Source organism: Scyliorhinus torazame, chromosome 6, assembly GCF_047496885.1.
Source record: "Scyliorhinus torazame isolate Kashiwa2021f chromosome 6, sScyTor2.1, whole genome shotgun sequence".
NCBI lineage: Eukaryota > Metazoa > Chordata > Chondrichthyes > Carcharhiniformes > Scyliorhinidae > Scyliorhinus > Scyliorhinus torazame.
The window spans coordinates 38789929-38813968 of record NC_092712.1 but is presented as its reverse complement, the minus strand read 5'-3'; the positions used below and the strand labels follow the sequence as shown (position 1 = coordinate 38813968).

At 44.1% G+C, this 24040-nt stretch overlaps 1 protein-coding gene across 3 annotated transcripts in view; it reads left to right on the top strand.

The window, feature by feature from the left end:
* The window catches only part of LOC140424757 (sodium channel protein type 1 subunit alpha-like), a 702944-nt gene that overhangs the window by 434276 nt on the left and 244628 nt on the right, over positions 1-24040 (top strand). For all 3 annotated transcript variants that reach the window (XM_072508138.1, XM_072508136.1, XM_072508137.1), the window contains one exon: positions 4728-4863. In XM_072508138.1, the coding sequence (XP_072364239.1) occupies positions 4728-4863 (136 nt within the window). The remainder of the gene's footprint in view (positions 1-4727; positions 4864-24040) is intronic.

Sequence of the window (24040 nt, the reverse complement as noted above, 5' to 3'; positions counted from 1 at the left end):
TCCGGTTAAGGTTGAAAAGTTTTCCATCCACCTTGTAGATGAAATTGACAGCACTGGGAAGCTTGTTCTTGACAAGGGGAAGGATGGTGGCAATGGAGATGGAGAAAAGAGTGGGGGGTGATACCCATCCCTGTTTGACTCCAGTCTTGACCTCAAAGGTGTCTGTCTTGTTTCCACCGGGTGAGGTCTGTCGTTGACACCTCTGGGCGTCAGGGTGGCACAGCACCTGGGTTCCCGGGCTTGATTCTGACCTCGGGGGACTGTCTGTGTGGGAGTTGCACTTTCTCCCCATGTCTGCGTGGGTTTCCTCCGGGCGCTCCAGTTTTGTCCCATAGTCCAAAGATATCCAGGTTAGGTGAATTGGCCACGCTAAATTGCCCAAACGATTAGGTGGGGTTTCGGGGCTAGGAGTGGGGGATCGGGCCTGGGTAGGGTGCTCGATCAGAACAAGGGGGGCCAGTGCAGACTCGATGGGCCGAGTGGCCTCTTTCTGCACTGTAGGGATTCTATGACTTCCAGATCTCACTGACCAGTCCACTTTGCCAATCGCCGCAGGGCACGTCTATGTGGGGGGGGGGGGGGGGGGGTTAGACGCGTGGTGTGGGACATCTCTTAATGTGGGTATTCCATTGCACATCAGCAGACACACAGTCCTTGACAGACACGGTCCTGTTCCAGTGACGAGGGAGCCTCGATGACTGGATGTCTCCCTACTGCTACAGCCTTCATCTGCCATTGCAGCGTTCCCAGACCATTGCCCTGGGTGTCTGGGTTACTAGTCCAGTGACAATACCACTACGTCACCACCTCCCCATGCTGAAACCCAGGCCCTTCGTCCCTGTCAACTGATCTTTCTCAATATCCTTCCAAATGTTTTTCTTTCAAGTATTTATCTAATCCCGCCTGAAACCTAGAATTGTATCAGTTCCCTGCACTACGGCACAGGCAGCGCATTCTAAATTCAAACAACTTGCTGCACAAGAAGGAGTTCTCCTCACACCACCTCTGGTGATTTTACAATTGTCTTAAAGCTCTGCCGTCTGGTTACCCCAGATTGAGGTTTCCCTCTGTCAGTGGAAACAGTTTCTTCTTAGTTACTTTATCAAAGCTCGTCAAAGATCTTGAACGCTTGTATTAAATCTCTGGCTCTCAGGAGAATGGCAGCAGCTTCCACATAGCTGAATCATTTAGTCCCCGGTACCATTCCAATGAATTTCCCCTCTACCCTCCCTGATGCCTTAACAGTGGTGCCCAGGATTGTACACAATACTCCATCCTGGGCCTAACCAACATTTTATAACAATTTAACACAACATTGCTGTTTGTCCACCACGTGTACGGAATTTCCCCCTCCCCCCACCCCCGCAGCAGGTTGTCCCAAGGTGGAGATGCTTCGCCATTGGCTGCTGGTGGGAACTTCCGGTCCCGCCGAGGTCTGCGGCAGATTGCACGGCTCGCCTGACCCGCAGCAGGGGGTCGACTTCGGTGAGACCGGACGATCCTGGCAGCGGGAAAGGCCGGAAAATCACAATCTCTGACCCTGTGTGCAAATCTAAACATAGAGGGCGTCTGTCCCCAGGACGCCCAGAATGTCTTACCCGATGGGACGGAGAATCGTCATCGGGGCAAAATTGGGATGGGCGCCAGGCTCTGACCTGAGCGCCATGCTCCGACCCCCATTGACGGTGTGAACAAATACCAGGCCGCACGCCTGTGGGAGCATAGAATTAATGCATATTGGTCGTAATGGCCCATTTACATCTATTTATTGAGCCAGGTTCATTATGCTCTGCCCTGCCATGATTCTCCAGTCCCCGTGGCCGGGAGTTACGTGGGCGAGGTTCACTTGTGGTCTCAGCAATCATGAACCTGAGGTGATGACCTCCTGGTGGGCCAAGGGGCTGCCCCACTGCAAAGATCAGCACGCAAGGGCAATGATGGTAGAGACCATCCCAGCCCAACACCCGCCCACCCGCAATATAAATCAACCCTAAACCCTCTGCACCCCACACATTGCACAGCTGCCCCTAACTCCCAAGTATGGGGGTGATCCACCCCGCCCCCCCTCCCAGGGACCCCTGTAATATGGGCTCCCACAGGGAACCCAGTAATGGGGGGACCTCCCCCCCCCCCCCACAGGGTACCTTGTAATGGGGAGACCCCCCCCTATTGGCACCCCAGTGATAGGAAGATCCCCCCATAGAGGCCCCTGTGATAGGAGGACATCCTATAGGGATCCCTGTGATAGGAGGACCAGTCACGGGCACCCCTGTGATAGAGGGACCTCCCCGCAGAGATCACTGTGATAGGGGGACTGGATGGCCCCCTGTGGGGTCCCCCCACAGGGACCCCTGTGATTGAAAGACCCTTCACAGGGACTCCTCTGATAGGGAGAACACGCAGAGAGAGTCCTGTGACAGGGAGACCCACCAAAGGGCCCCCCTGATACACCCCCCAAGAAAAGAGGCCCCTGTCTGGAAGCTGGAGAGCAGTCCAGAGAAGGGCTGTGGGAATCATTATAGCTTTAATACTTACCTTGCAGCTCCACATGTCCATTCCTCAAAGCAGAGCTGATGTGCGTCTGTCTGGTTCCCACAGACCCACTATCAGCTGTCCATTCATGGCTTTCATAGAACATAGAACATACAGTGGAGAAGGAGGCCATTCAGCCCATCGAGTCTGCACCGAACCACTTAAGCCCTCACTTCCACCCTATCCCCGTAACCCAATAACCCCTCCTAACCTTTTTGGTCACTAAGGGCAATTTATCATGGCCAATCCACCTAACCGGCCCATCTTTGGACTGTGGGAGGAAACCGGAGCACCCGGAGGAAACCCACGCAGACACTGGGAGAACGTACAGACTCCGCACAGACAATGACCCAGCGGGGAATCAAACCTGGGACCCTGGTGCTGTCAATCCACAGTGCTAACCACTATGCTACCGTGCTGCCCATTGTGCTACCGTGCTGCCCATGTTTGTGACTGACAGCTTGTAAGAACTACCCGCAGCTTTGATCCATTCATATCCCTTTAGGCTTCAGTGACCTAAGTGCTGAAACCCTAATGTTTGTAAACATTGACCACATCAAAGAGATGAAAGTGCACTAAGTGCATTCCAATCACTCAAGTGTGTGATTTCACTGCACTTACCTCACCGTGAGCATCCCTGTACTACAGGGGTCCCTGGGGTGGTGGGGTCACCCCATACTTGGGGGTGGGGGGGCACCCTGTACTTGAAGGTGTGGGGGTCACCCAGGCAATCGGGGGGGGGTGAGGTTGCTGTATGGTTGGGGGGGGGGGGGGGGGGGCTGGGCCAATTTGAAGTATGTAGGGTGGAGGGGAGAGCCAGGCCGATGCATGGTGTGCGGAAGGTGGCCAACCACGGGACTCCGCCATCAGCCTCCCGCTCAAGATGGCAGCCCAATAGCCAGATTCTCTGGGAATCCCTCATATTCAATGCCATGCATCGATTTGCATGATGTGGACCACTGAATTGCACCCTAGTTTCTGACCGCAAGGGGATCATAAAACTGGTGCAATTCAGCTCCGGCGGGAGAACAGTCTCCCAAATGGAAAATCCAGCCAGAAGTATAAAAGCAAAATACTGCGGATGCTGTGGATCTGAAATAAAATCAGAAGATTTTCAGCTGGCCAGGCAGCCGCTGTGGAATGAGAAACTGGGATAATGTTTCAGGTCTGTGAGCTTTTCTAAGAACAGGGAACAGTTAGAAATGGAAGAGGTTTTGAGCAAGCGAAAGGCCAGAGGTGGGTGGCAGACAAAAGGGAAGGTCGGTGATCGGGCAGAGGGCAGGAGAGGTGAAATGATGAAAGAATTGGTGGTGCGCGGTCAAAGGTAATAAGGGGACAAGTAAAGAAATGAAAGATATGCCGAGAGGAGGTGTAAATCATTGGACAGAACCCGTTTAAACACAAAATTAAGGAATCGAGAGAAACGAGAGAGAAACCAAAGCAGCAGAGAAACACGGAACAAAATGGAGGCAGAGGTTATAATCCAACAGTTTTGAACTGAATGTTGAGTCCAGAAGGTTGCAAAGTGCCCAGCTCAAGATGGAGTTGTATTGTGCTTCACTGTCTCACTGGAGCAGGTCAAGGACAGAGGGATTAGCGTGAGTGCATGACAGAGAATTAAATTGTCAGGCGATTGGAAGCCCCGGGACTGAATTGAGGTGTTTGGTAAAGTAATCACCTCAAGATTACTTTCTCTAATGCAGAGGCGGCCACATCAGGAGCAGCAAATGCAGCAGATTAAATTGAAAGGAGTCCATGTAAATCACTGCTCCACCTGGAAGGAACGTCTGGGGTCTTCAAACTGTGGTGAGAGAGGAAGTAAAAGGGCAGGCATTGCATTTTCTGCGCTTGCATGGAAAGTTGCCATCGAGAGGGGAAGGGGTGTTGGGGACAATTGAGGCGTGGCCCAGACTGTCATGAAGGGAACATTGCCATCAGATTGCTGAAGTTGCACATTTTCAAACTACTCAAACATAATGAAACGCACCATGTTTGAAGATGTTGAATGAGTGATAGAAGAAGGTGAACATTCTCCCCAGTTGATCATTGGCTGAAAGGTTAATGGCATCAATGAGAGAGAAGTTATTCCATCAAGTCAGATGCGCGGTATCCTGTTCCTGACGGCTTAAGCAGGGAGGTTACTGTGTGGTATTATACTCCAAGCTTAACATTGTTCTTTTCTTCCTCCTGAGCAGTCTTCCCCGTCGGAGAACGATTTGAGTAAGAAACATTTGCTGACAGATCACCGTGCCTCTATGGGTTACCTGGAAGAGATACATCAAAGAGAGCGGGCTGTCAGTGCAGCCAGTGTCCTTACCAATACCATGGAAGGTAAGATTAAGAGGTGTTCGGAGACAGAACCAAAAAACATTCCTTGAGATGGCGGCGGGATAGAGGAAAGTTTGCAAAGGACATTCAATCTAAGTCCTCTTCGTTTATTCTCAATTTCACAATGGGGAAGATATTCCCTCCCACGTTGAAGTAATAACATTGGTTCTACACTGCACTGTGTACAACATGGCCAGGCTGCTTCCCAATCTGTGCCTTCCCCTGTGTCCCTCTACTGGTCTGTGCCGTTACTGGGGAAGGACTTGATCTATTTCTTTTTTTCTGGTAATTATAAAATGTGCCATTACAAAAAAAGGTTCTAACGGCCAGGTACAGAATTCAGACTGGCAGGAAGGGATGAAAGGAAGGCTCGGACAGTTGCTAACATTACATCCACTAAACTCAAACATTGTCCTGCTTCAGAACTGTGTGTTCAGATTGACTCAGTTCAGAGTGACTCAGTTCAGAGTGACTCAATTCAGATTGATTCAGTTCAGATTGATACAGTTCAGATTGACTCAATTCAGATTGACTCAATTCAGATTGACACAGTTCAGAGTGATTCAGCTCAGAGTGACTCAGTTCTGAGTGATTAAGTTCAGAGTGAATCAGTTCAGAGTGATTCAGCTCAGAGTGACTCAGTTCAGAGTGACTCAGTTCAGAGTGACTCAGTTCAGAGTGATTCAGTTCAGAGTGACTCAGTTCAGAGTGACTCGGTTCAGAGTGACTCAGTTCAGATTGACACAGTTCAGATTGACTCAGTTCAGAGTGATTCAGTTCAGAGTGACTCAGTTCAGATTGACTCAATTAAGATTGATTCAGTTCAGAGTGACTCAGTTCAGAGTGACTCAGTTCAGAGTGACTCAGTTCAGAGTGACTCAATTCAGATTGATTCAGTTCAGATTGATACAGTTCAGATTGACTCAATTCAGATTGACTCAATTCAGATTGACACAGTTCAGAGTGATTCAGCTCAGAGTGACTCCGTTCTGAGTGATTAAGTTCAGAGTGAATCAGTTCAGAGTGATTCAGCTCAGAGTGACTCAGTTCAGAGTGACTCAGTTCAGAGTGACTCAGTTCAGAGTGATTCAGCTCAGAGTGACTCAGTTCAGAGTGACTCGGTTCAGAGTGACTCAGTTCAGATTGACACAGTTCAGATTGACTCAGTTCAGAGTGATTCAGTTCAGAGTGACTCAGTTCAGATTGACTCAATTAAGATTGATTCAGTTCAGAGTGACTCAGTTCAGAGTGACTCAGTTCAGATTGACTCAGTTCAGAGAGATTCAGTTCAGATTGACTCAGTTCAGAGTGATTCAGTTCAGATTGACTCAGATCAGATTGATTCAGTTCAGATTGACTCAGTTCAGATTGACTCAGTTCAGAGTGACTCGGTTCAGAGTGATTCAGTTCAGAGTGACGCAATTCAGAGTGACTCAGTTCAGGTTGACTCAGTTCAGAGTGATTCAGTTCAGAGTGACTCAGTTCAGAGTGACTCAATTCAGATTGATTCAGTTCAGATTGACTCAGTTCAGAGTGACTCGGTTCAGAGTGACTCAATTCAGATTGATTCAGTTCAGATTGACTCAGTTCAGAGTGATTCAGTTCAGAGTGACTCAGTTCAGAGTGACTCGGTTCAGAGTGACTCTGTTCACAGTGACTCAGTTCAGAGTGACTCAGTTCAGATTGACTCAGTTCAGAGTGATTCAGTTGAGAGTGACTCAGTTCAGAGTGACTCAGTTCAGATTCACTCAGTTCAGATTGACTCAGTTCAGATTGACTCAGTTCAGATTGACTCAGTTCAGAGTGACTCGGTTCAGAGTGACTCAATTCAGATTGATTCAGTTCAGATTGACTCAGTTCAGAGTGATTCAGTTCAGAGTGACTCAGTTCAGAGTGACTCGGTTCAGAGTGACTCTGTTCACAGTGACTCAGTTCAGAGTGACTCAGTTCAGATTGACTCAGTTCAGAGTGATTCAGTTGAGAGTGACTCAGTTCAGAGTGACTCAATTCAGATTCACTCAGTTCAGATTGACTCAGTTCAGATTGACTCAGTTCAGATTGACTCAGTTCAGATTGACTCGGTTCAGAGTGACTCAGTTCAGATTGACTCAGTTCAGATTGACTCAGTTCAGAGTGACTCAGTTCAGAGTGACTCAATTCAGATTCACTCAGTTCAGAGTGACTCAGTTCAGATTGACTCAGTTCAGATTGACTCAGTTCAGATTGACTCAGTTCAGAGTGACTCGGTTCAGAGTGACTCAGTTCAGATTGACTCGGTTCAGAGTGACTCGGTTCAGAGTGACTCAGTTCAGATTGACACAGTTCAGATTGACTCAGTTCAGAGTGATTCAGTTCTGAGTGACTCAGTTCAGATTGACTCAATTAAGATTGATTCAGTTCAGAGTGACTCAGTTCAGAGTGACTCAGTTCAGAGTGACTCAGTTCAGATTGACTCAGTTCAAAGTGATTCAGTTCAGATTGACTCAGTTCAGATTGATTCAGTTGAGAGTGACTCAGTTCAGAGTGACTCAATTCAGAATCACTCAGTTCAGAGTGACTCGGTTCAGAGTGACTCAGTTCAGATTGACACAGTTCAGATTGACTCAGTTCAGAGTGATTCAGTTCAGAGTGACTCAGTTCAGATTGACTCAATTAAGATTGATTCAGTTCAGAGTGACTCAGTTCAGAGTGACTCAGTTCAGAGTGACTCAGTTCAGAGTGACTCAGTTCAGATTGACTCAGTTCAGATTGACTCAGTTCAGAGAGATTCAGTTCAGATTGACTCAGTTCAGAGTGATTCAGTTCAGATTGACTCAGTTCAGATTGATTCAGTTCAGATTTACTCAGTTCAGATTGACTCAGTTCAGAGTGACTCGGTTCAGAGTGATTCAGTTCAGAGTGACTCAATTCAGAGTGACTCAATTCAGAGTGACTCAGTTCAGGTTGGCTCAGTTCAGAGTGATTCAGTTCAGAGTGACTCAGTTCAGAGTGTCGCAATTCAGATTGATTCAGTTCAGATTGACTCAGTTCAGAGTGACTCGGTTCAGAGTGACTCAATTCAGATTGATTCAGTTCAGGTTGACTCAGCTCAGAGTGATTCAGTTCAGATTGACTCAGTTCAATTTGATTCAGTTCAGATTGACTCAGTTCAGATTGACTCAGTTCAGATTGACTCAGTTCAGAGTGAGTCAGTTCAGAGTGAATCAGGTCAGATTGACTCAGTTCAGAGTGACTCAATTCAGATTGACTTAGTTCTGAGTGATTCAGTTCAGAGTGAATCAGGTCAGAGTGACTCATTTCAGATTGACTCAGTTCAGAGTGACTCGGTTCAGAGTGATTCAGTTCAGATTGATACAGTTCAGATTGACTCAATTCAGATTGACTCAATTCAGATTGACACAGTTCAGAGTGATTCAGCTCAGAGTGACTCAGTTCTGAGTGATTAAGTTCAGAGTGAATCAGTTCAGAGTGATTCAGCTCAGAGTGACTCAGTTCAGAGTGACTCAGTTCAGAGTGACTCAGTTCAGAGTGACTCAGTTCAGAGTGATTCAGCTCAGAGTGACTCAGTTCAGAGTGACTCGGTTCAGAGTGACTCAGTTCAGATTGACACAGTTCAGATTGACTCAATTCAGAGTGATTCAGTTCAGAGTGACTCAGTTCAGATTGACTCAATTAAGATTGATTCAGTTCAGAGTGACTCAGTTCAGAGTGACTCAGTTCAGAGTGACTCAGTTCAGAGTGACTCAGTTCAGATTGACTCAGTTCAGAGAGATTCAGTTCAGATTGACTCAGTTCAGAGTGATTCAGTTCAGATTGACTCAGTTCAGATTGATTCAGTTCAGATTGACTCAGTTCAGATTGACTCAGTTCAGAGTGACTCGGTTCAGAGTGATTCAGTTCAGAGTGACTCAATTCAGAGTGACTCAGTTCAGGTTGACTCAGTTCAGAGTGATTCAGTTCAGAGTGACTCAGTTCAGAGTGACTCAATTCAGATTGATTCAGTTCAGATTGACTCAGTTCAGAGTGACTCGGTTCAGAGTGACTCAATTCAGATTGATTCAGTTCAGATTGACTCAGTTCAGAGTGATTCAGTTCAGAGTGACTCAGTTCAGAGTGACTCGGTTCAGAGTGACTCTGTTCAGAGTGACTCAGTTCAGAGTGACTCAGTTCAGATTGACTCAGTTCAGAGTGATTCAGTTGAGAGTGACTCAGTTCAGAGTGACTCAATTCAGATTCACTCAGTTCAGATTGACTCAGTTCAGATTGACTCAGTTCAGATTGACTCGGTTCAGAGTGACTCGGTTCAGAGTGACTCAGTTCAGATTGACTCAGTTCAGATTGACTCAGTTCAGATTGACTCGGTTCAGAGTGACTCGGTTCAGAGTGACTCAGTTCAGATTGACTTAGTTCAGATTGACTCAGTTCAGAGTGACTCAGTTCAGAGTGACTCAATTCAGATTCACTCAGTTCAGAGTGACTCAGTTCAGATTGACTCAGTTCAGATTGACTCAGTTCAGATTGACTCAGTTCAGAGTGACTCAGTTCAGAGTGATTCAGCTCAGATTGACTCAGTTCAGAGTGACTCGGTTCAGAGTGACTCAGTTCAGATTGACACAGTTCAGATTGACTCAATTCAGAGTGATTCAGTTCAGAGTGACTCAGTTCAGATTGACTCAATTAAGATTGATTCAGTTCAGAGTGACTCAGTTCAGAGTGACTCAGTTCAGAGTGACTCAGTTCAGAGTGACTCAGTTCAGATTGACTCAGTTCAGAGAGATTCAGTTCAGATTGACTCAGTTCAGAGTGATTCAGTTCAGATTGACTCAGTTCAGATTGATTCAGTTCAGATTGACTCAGTTCAGATTGACTCAGTTCAGAGTGACTCGGTTCAGAGTGATTCAGTTCAGAGTGACTCAATTCAGAGTGACTCAGTTCAGGTTGACTCAGTTCAGAGTGATTCAGTTCAGAGTGACTCAGTTCAGAGTGACTCAATTCAGATTGATTCAGTTCAGATTGACTCAGTTCAGAGTGACTCGGTTCAGAGTGACTCAATTCAGATTGATTCAGTTCAGATTGACTCAGTTCAGAGTGATTCAGTTCAGAGTGACTCAGTTCAGAGTGACTCGGTTCAGAGTGACTCTGTTCAGAGTCACTCAGTTCAGAGTGACTCAGTTCAGATTGACTCAGTTCAGAGTGATTCAGTTGAGAGTGACTCAGTTCAGAGTGACTCAATTCAGATTCACTCAGTTCAGATTGACTCAGTTCAGATTGACTCAGTTCAGATTGACTCAGTTCAGATTGACTCGGTTCAGAGTGACTCGGTTCAGAGTGACTCGGTTCAGATTGACTCAGTTCAGATTGACTCGGTTCAGAGTGACTCGGTTCAGAGTGACTCAGTTCAGATTGACTCAGTTCAGATTTACTCAGTTCAGAGTGACTCAGTTCAGATTGACTCAGTTCAGATTGACTCAGTTCAGAGTGACTCGGTTCAGAGTGACTCAGTTCAGATTGACTCGGTTCAGAGTGACTCGGTTCAGAGTGACTCAGTTCAGATTGACACAGTTCAGATTGACTCAGTTCAGAGTGATTCAGTTCAGAGTGACTCAGTTCAGATTGACTCAATTAAGATTGATTCAGTTCAGAGTGACTCAGTTCAGAGTGACTCAGTTCAGAGTGACTCAGTTCAGATTGACTCAGTTCAGAGTGATTCAGTTCAGATTGACTCAGTTCAGATTGATTCAGTTGAGAGTGACTCAGTTCAGAGTGACTCAATTCAGAATCACTCAGTTCAGAGTGACTCGGTTCAGATTGACTCAGTTCAGAGTGATTCAGTTCAGAGTGACTCAGTTCAGATTGACTCAATTAAGATTGATTCAGTTCAGAGTGACTCAGTTCAGAGTGACTCAGTTCAGAGTGACTCAGTTCAGAGTGACTCAGTTCAGAGTGACTCAGTTCAGATTGACTCAGTTCAAATTGACTCAGTTCAGAGAGATTCAGTTCAGATTGACTCAGTTCAGAGTGATTCAGTTCAGATTGACTCAGTTCAGATTGATTCAGTTCAGATTTACTCAGTTCAGATAGACTCAGTTCAGAGTGACTCGGTTCAGAGTGATTCAGTTCAGAGTGACTCAATTCAGAGTGACTCAATTCAGAGTGACTCAGTTCAGGTTGGCTCAGTTCAGAGTGATTCAGTTCAGAGTGACTCAGTTCAGAGTGACTCGGTTCAGAGTGACTCAATTCAGATTGATTCAGTTCAGATTGACTCAGTTCAGAGTGATTCAGTTCAGATTGACTCAGTTCAGATTGACTCAGTTCAGATTGACTCAGTTCAGAGTGAGTCAGTTCAGAGTGAATCAGGTCAGATTGACTCAGTTCAGAGTGACTCAATTCAGATTGACTTAGTTCTGAGTGATTCAGTTCAGAGTGAATCAGGTCAGAGTGACTCATTTCAGATTGACTCAATTCAGAGTGACTCAGTTCTGAGTGATTCAGTTCCGATTGACTCAGTTCAGATTGATTCAGTTCAGAGTGAATCAGGTCAGAGTGACTCATTTCAGATTGACTCAGTTCAGATTGACTCAGTTCAGATTGACTCAGTTCAGATTGACTCAGTTCAGATTGACTCAGTTCAGAGTGACTCAGTTCAGATTGACTTAGTTCAGAGTGACTCAGTTCAGATTGACGCAGTTCAGATTGATTCAGTTCAGAGTGACTCAGTTCAGATAGACTCAGTTCAGAGTGATTCAGTTCAGAGTGACTCAGTTCAGATTGACTCAGTTCAGAGTGATTTAGTTCAGAGTGACTCAGTCCAGGGTGATTCAGTTCAGAGTGACTCAGGCCAGATTGACTCAGTTAAGACTGACTCAGTTCAGAGTGACTCAGTTCTGAGTGATTCAGTTCCGATTGACTCAGTTCAGATTGATTCAGTTCAGAGTGAATCAGGTCAGAGTGACTCATTTCAGATTGACTCAGTTCAGATTGACTCTGTTCAAATTGACTCAGTTCAGATTGACTCAGTTCAGATTGACTCAGTTCAGAGTGACTCAGTTCAGATTGACTCAGTTCAGAGTGATTCAGTTCAGAGTGATTCAGATCAGAGTGACTCAGTACAAAGTGATTCAGTCCAGAGTGACTCAGTTCAGAGTGACTCAATTCAGATTCACTCAGTTCAGATTGATTCAGTTCAGATTGACTCAGTTCAGATTGACTAAGTTCAGAGTGAGTCAGTTCAGAGTGAATCTGGTCAGATTGAATCAGTTCAGATTGACTCAGTTCAGAGTGATTCAGTTCAGAGTGATTCAGATCAGAGTGACTCAGTTCAAAGTGATTCAGTCCAGAGTGACTCAGTTCAGAGTGACTCAATTCAGATTGACTTAGTTCAGAGTGATTCAGTTCAGAGTGAATCAGGACAGATTGACTCAGTTCAGAGTGACTCAATTCAGAGTGACTCAGTTCTGAGTGATTCAGTCCAGAGTGAATCAGGTCAGATTGGCTCAGTTCAGTTTGACTCGGTCCAGAGTGACTCGGTTCAGAGTGATTCAGATCAGAGTGACTCAGTTCAAAGTGATTCAGTCCAGAGTGACTCAGTTCAGAGTGACTCAATTCAGATTGACTTAGTTCAGAGTGATTCAGTTCAGAGTGAATCAGGACAGATTGACTCAGTTCAGAGTGACTCAATTCAGAGTGACTCAGTTCTGAGTGATTCAGTTCAGAGTGACTCAGTTCAGAGTGACTCAGTTAAGAGTGATTCAGTTCAGATTGACTCAGTTTAGGGTGACTCAGTTCAGATTGACTCAGTTCAGAGTGATTTAGTTCAGAGTGACTCAGTTCAGATTGACTCAGTTTAGATTGACTCAGTTCAGAGTGACACAGTTCAGATTGACACTGTGCAGAGTGATTCAGATCAGAGTGACTCAGTTCAGATTGACTCAGTTCAGAGTGACTCAGTTCAGATTGACACAGTTCAGAGTGATTCAGTTCAGAGTGATTCAGATCAGAGTGACTCAGCTCAGAGTGACTCAGTTCAGATTGACACAGTTCAGAGTGACTCAGTTCAGAGTGACTCAGTTCAGAGTGACTCAGTTCAGATTGACACAGTTCAGAGTGATTCAGTTCAGAGTGATTCAGTTCAGAGTGACTCAGTTCAGATTGACTCAGTTCAAATTGACTCAGTTCAGAGTGATTCAGTTCAAAATGATTCAGATCAGAGTGACTCAGTTCAGAGTGATTAACTCAGAGTGACTCAGTTCAGAGTGATTCAGTCCAGAGTGACTCAGTTCAGAGTGACTCAATTCAGATTGACTTAGTTCAGAGTGATTCAGTTCAGAGTGAATCAGGTCAGATTGACTCAGTTCAGAGTGATTCAGTTCAGATTGACTCAGTTCAGATTGATTCAGTTCAGATTTACTCAGTTCAGATAGACTCAGTTCAGAGTGACTCGGTTCAGAGTGATTCAGTTCAGAGTGACTCAATTCAGAGTGACTCAATTCAGAGTGACTCAGTTCAGGTTGGCTCAGTTCAGAGTGATTCAGTTCAGAGTGACTCAGTTCAGAGTGACTCAATTCAGATTGATTCAGTTCAGATTGACTCAGTTCAGAGTGACTCGGTTCAGAGTGACTCAATTCAGATTGATTCAGTTCAGATTGACTCAGTTCAGAGTGATTCAGTTCAGATTGACTCAGTTCAGATTGACTCAGTTCAGATTGACTCAGTTCAGAGTGAGTCAGTTCAGAGTGAATCAGGTCAGATTGACTCAGTTCAGAGTGACTCAATTCAGATTGACTTAGTTCTGAGTGATTCAGTTCAGAGTGAATCAGGTCAGAGTGACTCATTTCAGATTGACTCAATTCAGAGTGACTCAGTTCTGAGTGATTCAGTTCCGATTGACTCAGTTCAGATTGATTCAGTTCAGAGTGAATCAGGTCAGAGTGACTCATTTCAGATTGACTCAGTTCAGATTGACTCAGTTCAGATTGACTCAGTTCAGATTGACTCAGTTCAGAGTGACTCAGTTCAGATTGACTTAGTTCAGAGTGAGCCAGTTCAGATTGACGCAGTTCAGATTGATTCAGTTCAGAGTGACTCAGTTCAGATTGACTCAGTTCAGAGTGATTCAGTTCAGAGTGACTCAGTTCAGATTGACTCAGTTCAGAGTGATTTAGTTCAGAGTGACTCAGTCCAGGGTGATTCAGTTCAGAGTGACTCAGGCCAGATTGACTCAGTTAAGACTGACTCAGTTCAGAGTGACTCAGTTCTGAGTGATTCAGTTCCGATTGACTCAGTTCAGATTGATTCAGTTCAGAGTGAATCAGGTCAGAGTGACTCATTTCAGATTGACTCAGTTCAGATTGACTCAGTTCAAATTGACTCAGTTCAGATTGACTCAGTTCAGATTGACTCAGTTCAGAGTGACTCAGTTCAGATTGACTCAGTTCAGAGTGATTCAGTTCAGAGTGATTCAGATCAGAGTGACTCAGTACAAAGTGATTCAGTCCAGAGTGACTCAGTTCAGAGTGACTCAATTCAGATTCACTCAGTTCAGATTGATTCAGTTCAGATTGACTCAGTTCAGATTGACTAAGTTCAGAGTGAGTCAGTTCAGAGTGAATCTGGTCAGATTGACTCATTTCAGATTGACTCAGTTCAGATTGACTCAGTTCAGATTGACTCAGTTCAGATTGACTCAGTTCAGATTGACTCAGTTCAGAGTGACTCAGTTCAGATTGACTTAGTTCAGAGTGACTCAGTTCAGATTGACGCAGTTCAGAGTGATTCAGTTCAGAGTGATTCAGGACAGATTGACTCAGTTCAGAGTGACTCAATTCAGATTGACTTAGTTCAGAGTGATTCAGTTCAGAGTGAATCAGGACAGATTGACTCAGTTCAGAGTGACTCAATTCAGAGTGACTCAGTTCAGAGTGACTCATTTCAGACTGACTCAGTTCAGAGTGACTCAGTTCTGAGTGATTCAGTTCCGATTGACTCAGTTCAGATTGATTCAGTTCAGAGTGAATCAGGTCAGAGTGACTCATTTCAGATTGACTCATTTCAGATTGACTCAGTTCAGATTGACTCAGTTCAAATTGACTCAGTTCAGATTGACTCAGTTCAGATTGACTCAGTTCAGAGTGACTCAGTTCAGATTGACTCAGTTCAGAGTGATTCAGTTCAGAGTGATTCAGATCAGAGTGACTCAGTACAAAGTGATTCAGTCCAGAGTGACTCAGTTCAGAGTGACTCAATTCAGATTCACTCAGTTCAGATTGATTCAGTTCAGATTGACTCAGTTCAGATTGACTAAGTTCAGAGTGAGTCAGTTCAGAGTGAATCTGGTCAGATTGAATCAGTTCAGATTGACTCAGTTCAGAGTGATTCAGTTCAGAGTGATTCAGATCAGAGTGACTCAGTTCAAAGTGATTCAGTCCAGAGTGACTCAGTTCAGAGTGACTCAATTCAGATTGACTTAGTTCAGAGTGATTCAGTTCAGAGTGAATCAGGACAGATTGACTCAGTTCAGAGTGACTCAATTCAGAGTGACTCAGTTCTGAGTGATTCAGTCCAAAGTGAATCAGGTCAGATTGGCTCAGTTCAGTTTGACTCGGTCCAGAGTGACTCGGTTCAGAGTGATTCAGATCAGAGTGACTCAGTTCAAAGTGATTCAGTCCAGAGTGACTCAGTTCAGAGTGACTCAATTCAGATTGACTTAGTTCAGAGTGATTCAGTTCAGAGTGAATCAGGACAGATTGACTCAGTTCAGAGTGACTCAATTCAGAGTGACTCAGTTCTGAGTGATTCAGTTCAGAGTGACTCAGTTCAGAGTGACTCAGTTAAGAGTGATTCAGTTCAGATTGACTCAGTTTAGGGTGACTCAGTTCAGATTGACTCAGTTCAGAGTGATTTAGTTCAGAGTGACTCAGTTCAGATTGACTCAGTTTAGATTGACTCAGTTCAGAGTGACAAAGTTCAGATTGACACTGTGCAGAGTGATTCAGATCAGAGTGACTCAGTTCAGATTGACTCAGTTCAGAGTGACTCAGTTCAGAGTGATTCAGTTCAGAGTGATTCAGTTCAGAGTGATTCAGATCAGAGTGACTCAGCTCAGAGTGACTCAGTTCAGATTGACACAGTTCAGAGTGACTCAGTTCAGAGTGACTCAGTTCAGATTGACACAGTTCAGAGTGATTCAGTTCAGAGTGAATCAGGTCAGATTGACTCAGTTCAGAGTGATTCAGTTCAGATTGACTCAGTTCAGATTGATTCAGTTCAGATTTACTCAGTTCAGATAGACTCAGTTCAGAGTGACTCGGTTCAGAGTGATTCAGTTCAGAGTGACTCAATTCAGAGTGACTCAATTCAGAGTGACTCAGTTCAGGTTGGCTCAGTTCAGAGTGATTCAGTTCAGAGTGACTCAGTTCAGAGTGACTCAATTCAGATTGATTCAGTTCAGATTGACTCAGTTCAGAGTGACTCGGTTCAGAGTGACTCAATTCAGATTGATTCAGTTCAGATTGACTCAGTTCAGAGTGATTCAGTTCAGATTGACTCAGTTCAGATTGACTCAGTTCAGATTGACTCAGTTCAGAGTGAGTCAGTTCAGAGTGAATCAGGTCAGATTGACTCAGTTCAGAGTGACTCAATTCAGATTGACTTAGTTCTGAGTGATTCAGTTCAGAGTGAATCAGGTCAGAGTGACTCATTTCAGATTGACTCAATTCAGAGTGACTCAGTTCTGAGTGATTCAGTTCCGATTGACTCAGTTCAGATTGATTCAGTTCAGAGTGAATCAGGTCAGAGTGACTCATTTCAGATTGACTCAGTTCAGATTGACTCAGTTCAGATTGACTCAGTTCAGATTGACTCAGTTCAGATTGACTCAGTTCAGAGTGACTCAGTTCAGATTGACTTAGTTCAGAGTGAGCCAGTTCAGATTGACGCAGTTCAGATTGATTCAGTTCAGAGTGACTCAGTTCAGATTGACTCAGTTCAGAGTGATTCAGTTCAGAGTGACTCAGTTCAGATTGACTCAGTTCAGAGTGATTTAGTTCAGAGTGACTCAGTCCAGGGTGATTCAGTTCAGAGTGACTCAGGCCAGATTGACTCAGTTAAGACTGACTCAGTTCAGAGTGACTCAGTTCTGAGTGATTCAGTTCCGATTGACTCAGTTCAGATTGATTCAGTTCAGAGTGAATCAGGTCAGAGTGACTCATTTCAGATTGACTCAGTTCAGATTGACTCAGTTCAAATTGACTCAGTTCAGATTGACTCAGTTCAGATTGACTCAGTTCAGAGTGACTCAGTTCAGATTGACTCAGTTCAGAGTGATTCAGTTCAGAGTGATTCAGATCAGAGTGACTCAGTACAAAGTGATTCAGTCCAGAGTGACTCAGTTCAGAGTGACTCAATTCAGATTCACTCAGTTCAGATTGATTCAGTTCAGATTGACTCAGTTCAGATTGACTAAGTTCAGAGTGAGTCAGTTCAGAGTGAATCTGGTCAGATTGACTCAGTTCAGATTGACTCAGTTCAGAGTGATTCAGTTCAGAGTGATTCAGATCAGAGTGACTCAGTTCAAAGTGATTCAGTCCAGAGTGACTCAGTTCAGAGTGACTCAGTTCAGATTGACTTAGTTCAGAGTGACTCAATTCCGATTCACTCAGTTCAGATTGATTCAGTTCAGATTGACTCAGTTCAGATTGACTAAGTTCAGAGTGAGTCAGTTCAGAGTGAATCTGGTCAGATTGACTCAGTTCAGATTGACTCAGTTCAGAGTGATTCAGTTCAGAGTGATTCAGTTCAGAGTGACTCAATTCAGATTGACTTAGTTCAGAGTGATTCAGTTCAGAGTGAATCAGGACAGATTGACTCAGTTCAGAGTGACTCAATTCAGAGTGACTCAGTTCTGAGTGATTCAGTCCAGAGTTAATCAGGTCAGATTGGCTCAGTTCAGTTTGACTCGGTCCAGAGTGACTCGATTCAGAGTGATTCAGATCAGAGTGACTCAGTTCAAAGTGATTCAGTCCAGAGTGACTCAGTTCAGAGTGACTCAATTCAGATTGACTTAGTTCAGAGTGATTCAGTTCAGAGTGAATCAGGACAGATTGACTCAGTTCAGAGTGACTCAATTCAGAGTGACTCAGTTCTGAGTGATTCAGTTCAGAGTGACTCAGTTCAGAGTGACTCAGTTAAGAGTGATTCAGTTCAGATTGACTCAGTTTAGGGTGACTCAGTTCAGATTGACTCAGTTCAGAGTGATTTAGTTCAGAGTGACTCAGTTCAGATTGACTCAGTTTAGATTGACTCAGTTCAGAGTGACACAGTTCAGATTGACACTGCGCAGAGTGACTCAGATCAGAGTGACTCAGTTCAGATTGACACAGTTCAGAGTGACTCAGTTCAGAGTGACTCAGTGCAGATTGACACAGTTCAGAGTGATTCAGTTCAGAGTGATTCAGTTCAGAGTGACTCAGTTCAGATTGACTCAGTTCAAATTGACTCAGTTCAGAGTGATTCAGTTCAAAGTGATTCAGATCAGAGTGACTCAGTTCAGAGTGATTAACTCAGAGTGACTCAGTTCAGAGTGATTCAGTCCAGAGTGACTCAGTTCAGAGTGACTCAATTCAGATTGACTTAGTTCAGAGTGATTCAGTTCAGAGTGAATCAGGTCAGATTGACTCAGTTCAGAGTGACTCAATTCAGAGTGACTCAGTTCAGATTGACTCAGTTCAGATTGATTCAGTTGAGAGTGACTCAGTTCAGAGTGACTCAATTCAGAATCACTCAGTTCAGAGTGACTCGGTTCAGAGTGACTCAGTTCAGATTGACACAGTTCAGATTGACTCAGTTCAGAGTGATTCAGTTCAGAGTGACTCAGCTCAGATTGACTCAATTAAGATTGATTCAATTCAGAGTGACTCAGTTCAGAGTGACTCAGTTCAGAGTGACTCAGTTCAGAGTGACTCAGTTCAGAGTGACTCAGTTCAGATTGACTCAGTTCAGAGAGATTCAGTTCAGATTGACTCAGTTCAGAGTGATTCAGTTCAGATTGACTCAGTTCAGATTGATTCAGTTCAGATTTACTCAGTTCAGATTGACTCAGTTCAGAGTGACTCGGTTCAGAGTGATTCAGTTCAGAGTGACTCAATTCAGAGTGACTCAATTCAGAGTGACTCAGTTCAGGTTGGCTCAGTTCAGAGTGATTCAGTTCAGAGTGACTCAGTTCAGAGTGACTCAATTCAGATTGATTCAGTTCAGATTGACTCAGTTCAGAGTGACTCGGTTCAGAGTGACTCAATTCAGATTGATTCAGTTCAGATTGACTCAGCTCAGAGTGATTCAGTTCAGATTGACTCAGTTCAGATTGATTCAGTTCAGATTGACTCAGTTCAGATTGACTCAGTTCAGATTGACTCAGTTCAGAGTGAGTCAGTTCAGAGTGAATCAGGTCAGATTGACTCAGTTCAGAGTGACTCAATTCAGATTGACTTAGTTCTGAGTGATTCAGTTCAGAGTGAATCAGGTCAGAGTGACTCATTTCAGATTGACTCAGTTCAGAGTGACTCGGTTCAGAGTGATTCAGTTCAGATTGATACAGTTCAGATTGACTCAATTCAGATTGACTCAATTCAGATTGACACAGTTCAGAGTGATTCAGCTCAGAGTGACTCAGTTCTGAGTGATTAAGTTCAGAGTGATTAAGTTCAGAGTGAATCAGTTCAGAGTGATTCAGCTCAGAGTGACTCAGTTCAGAGTGACTCAGTTCAGAGTGACTCAGTTCAGAGTGATTCAGCTCAGAGTGACTCAGTTCAGAGTGACTCGGTTCAGAGTGACTCAGTTCAGATTGACACAGTTCAGATTGACTCAGTTCAGAGTGATTCAGTTCAGAGTGACTCAGTTCAGATTGACTCAATTAAGATTGATTCAGTTCAGAGTGACTCAGTTCAGAGTGACTCAGTTCAGAGTGACTCAGTTCAGAGTGACTCAGTTCAGATTGACTCAGTTCAGAGAGATTCAGTTCAGATTGACTCAGTTCAGAGTGATTCAGTTCAGATTGACTCAGTTCAGATTGATTCAGTTCAGATTGACTCAGTTCAGATTGACTCAGTTCAGAGTGACTCGGTTCAGAGTGATTCAGTTCAGAGTGACTCAATTCAGAGTGACTCAGTTCAGGTTGACTCAGTTCAGAGTGATTCAGTTCAGAGTGACTCAGTTCAGAGTGACTCAATTCAGATTGATTCAGTTCAGATTGACTCAGTTCAGAGTGACTCGGTTCAGAGTGACTCAATTCAGATTGATTCAGTTCAGATTGACTCAGTTCAGAGTGATTTAGTTCTGAGTGACTCAGTTCAGAGTGACTCGGTTCAGAGTGACTCTGTTCAGAGTGACTCAGTTCAGAGTGACTCAGTTCAGATTGACTCAGTTCAGAGTGATTCAGTTGAGAGTGACTCAGTTCAGAGTGACTCAATTCAAATTCACTCAGTTCAGATTGACTCAGTTCAGATTAACTCAGTTCAGATTGACTCAGTTCAGATTGACTCGGTTCATATTGACTCAGTTCAGAGTGATTCAGTTCAGAGTGACTCAGTTCAGATTGACTCAATTAAGATTGATTCAGTTCAGAGTGACTCAGTTCAGAGTGACTCAGTTCAGAGTGACTCAGTTCAGAGTGACTCAGTTCAGATTGACTCAGTTCAGAGAGATTCAGTTCAGATTGACTCAGTTCAGAGTGATTCAGTTCAGATTGACTCAGTTCAGATTGATTCAGTTCAGATTGACTCAGTTCAGATTGACTCAGTTCAGAGTGACTCGGTTCAGAGTGATTCAGTTCAGAGTGACTCAATTCAGAGTGACTCAGTTCAGGTTGACTCAGTTCAGAGTGATTCAGTTCAGAGTGACTCAGTTCAGAGTGACTCAATTCAGATTGATTCAGTTCAGATAGACTCAGTTCAGAGTGACTCGGTTCAGAGTGACTCAATTCAGATTGATTCAGTTCAGATTGACTCAGTTCAGAGTGATTCAGTTCAGAGTGACTCAGTTCAGAGTGTCTCGGTTCAGAGTGACTCTGTTCAGAGTGACTCAGTTCAGAGTGACTCAGTTCAGATTGACTCAGTTCAGAGTGATTCAGTTGAGAGTGACTCAGTTCAGAGTGACTCAATTCAGATTCACTCAGTTCAGATTGACTCAGTTCAGATTGACTCAGTTCAGATTGACTCAGTTCAGATTGACTCGGTTCAGAGTGACTCGGTTCAGAGTGACTCAGTTCAGATTGACTCAGTTCAGATTGACTCAGTTCAGAGTGACTCAGTTCAGAGTGACTCAATTCAGATTCACTCAGTTCAGAGTGACTCAGTTCAGATTGACTCAGTTCAGATTGACTCAGTTCAGATTGACTCAGTTCAGAGTGACTCGGTTCAGAGTGACTCAATTAAGATTGATTATGTTCAGAGTGACTCAGTTCAGAGTGACTCAGTTCAGAGTGACTCAGTTCAGATTGACTCAGTTCAGAGTGATTCAGTTCAGATTGACTCAGTTCAGATTGATTCAGTTGAGAGTGACTCAGTTCAGAGTGACTCAATTCAGAATCACTCAGTTCAGAGTGACTCGGTTCAGAGTGACTCAGTTCAGATTGACACAGTTCAGATTGACTCAGTTCAGAGTGATTCAGTTCAGAGTAACTCAGTTCAGATTGACTCAATTAAGATTGATTCAGTTCAGAGTGACTCAGTTCAGAGTGACTCAGTTCAGAGTGACTGAGTTCAGAGTGACTCAGTTCAGATTGACTCAGTTCAGATTGACTCAGTTCAGAGAGATTCAGTTCAGATTGACTCAGTTCAGAGTGATTCAGTTCAGATTGACTCAGTTCAGATTGATTCAGTTCAGATTTACTCAGTTCAGATTGACTCAGTTCAGAGTGACTCGGTTCAGAGTGATTCAGTTCAGAGTGACTCAATTCAGAGTGACTCAATTCAGAGTGACTCAGTTCAGGTTGGCTCAGTTCAGAGTGATTCAGTTCAGAGTGACTCAGTTCAGAGTGACTCAATTCAGATTGATTCAGTTCAGATTGACTCAGTTCAGAGTGACTCGGTTCAGAGTGACTCAATTCAGATTGATTCAGTTCAGATTGACTCAGTTCAGATTGATTCAGTTCAGATTGACTCAGTTCAGATTGACTCAGTTCAGATTGACTCAGTTCAGAGTGAGTCAGTTCAGAGTGAATCAGGTCAGATTGACTCAGTTCAGAGTGACTCAATTCAGATTGACTTAGTTCTGAGTGATTCAGTTCAGAGTGAATCAGGTCAGAGTGACTCATTTCAGATTGACTCAGTTCAGAGTGACTCGGTTCAGAGTGATTCAGTTCAGATTGATACAGTTCAGATTGACTCAATTCAGATTGACTCAATTCAGATTGACACAGTTCAGAATGATTCAGCTCAGAGTGACTCAGTTCTGAGTGATTAAGTTCAGAGTGAATCAGTTCAGAGTGATTCAGCTCAGAGTGACTCAGTTCAGAGTGACTCAGTTCAGAGTGACTCAGTTCAGAGTGACTCAGTTCAGAGTGATTCAGCTCAGAGTGACTCAGTTCAGAGTGACTCGGTTCAGAGTGACTCAGTTCAGATTGACACAGTTCAGATTGACTCAATTCAGAGTGATTCAGTTCAGAGTGACTCAGTTCAGATTGACTCAATTAAGATTGATTCAGTTCAGAGTGACTCAGTTCAGAGTGACTCAGTTCAGAGTGACTCAGTTCAGAGTGACTCAGTTCAGATTGACTCAGTTCAGAGAGATTCAGTTCAGATTGACTCAGTTCAGAGTGACTCGGTTCAGAGTGATTCAGTTCAGAGTGACTCAATTCAGAGTGACTCAGTTCAGGTTGACTCAGTTCAGAGTGATTCAGTTCAGAGTGACTCAGTTCAGAGTGACTCAATTCAGATTGATTCAGTTCAGATTGACTCAGTTCAGAGTGACTCGGTTCAGAGTGACTCAATTCAGATTGATTCAGTTCAGATTGACTCAGTTCAGAGTGATTCAGTTCAGAGTGACTCAGTTCAGAGTGACTCGGTTCAGAGTGACTCTGTTCAGAGTGACTCAGTTCAGAGTGACTCAGTTCAGATTGACTCAGTTCAGAGTGATTCAGTTGAGAGTGACTCAGTTCAGAGTGACTCAATTCAGATTCACTCAGTTCAGATTGACTCAGTTCAGATTAACTCAGTTCAGATTGACTCAGTTCAGATTGACTCGGTTCAGATTGACTCAGTTCAGAGTGATTCAGTTCAGAGTGACTCAGTTCAGATTGACTCAATTAAGATTGATTCAGTTCAGAGTGACTCAGTTCAGAGTGACTCAGTTCAGACTGACTCAGTTCAGAGTGACTCAGTTCAGATTGACTCAGTTCAGAGAGATTCAGTTCAGATTGACTCAGTTCAGAGTGATTCAGTTCAGATTGACTCAGTTCAGATTGATTCAGTTCAGATTGACTCAGTTCAGATTGACTCAGTTCAGAGTGACTCGGTTCAGAGTGATTCAGTTCAGAGTGACTCAATTCAGAGTGACTCAGTTCAGGTTGACTCAGTTCAGAGTGATTCAGTTCAGAGTGACTCAGTTCAGAGTGACTCAATTCAGATTGATTCAGTTCAGATAGACTCAGTTCAGAGTGACTCGGTTCAGAGTGACTCAATTCAGATTGATTCAGTTCAGATTGACTCAGTTCAGAGTGATTCAGTTCAGAGTGACTCAGTTCAGAGTGACTCGGTTCAGAGTGACTCTGTTCAGAGTGACTCAGTTCAGATGAATCAGTTCAGATTGACTCAGTTCAGAGTGATTCAGTTGAGAGTGACTCAGTTCAGAGTGACTCAATTCAGATTCACTCAGTTCAGATTGACTCAGTTCAGATTGACTCAGTTCAGATTGACTCGGTTCAGAGTGACTCGGTTCAGAGTGACTCAGTTCAGATTGACTCAGTTCAGATTGACTCAGTTCAGAGTGACTCAGTTCAGAGTGACTCAATTCAGATTAACTCAGTTCAGAGTGACTCAGTTCAGATTGACTCAGTTCAGATTGACTCAGTTCAGATTGACTCAGTTCAGAGTGACTCGGTTCAGAGTGACTCAGTTCAGATTGACTCGGTTCAGAGTGACTCGGTTCAGAGTGACTCAGTTCAGATTGACACAGTTCAGATTGACTCAGT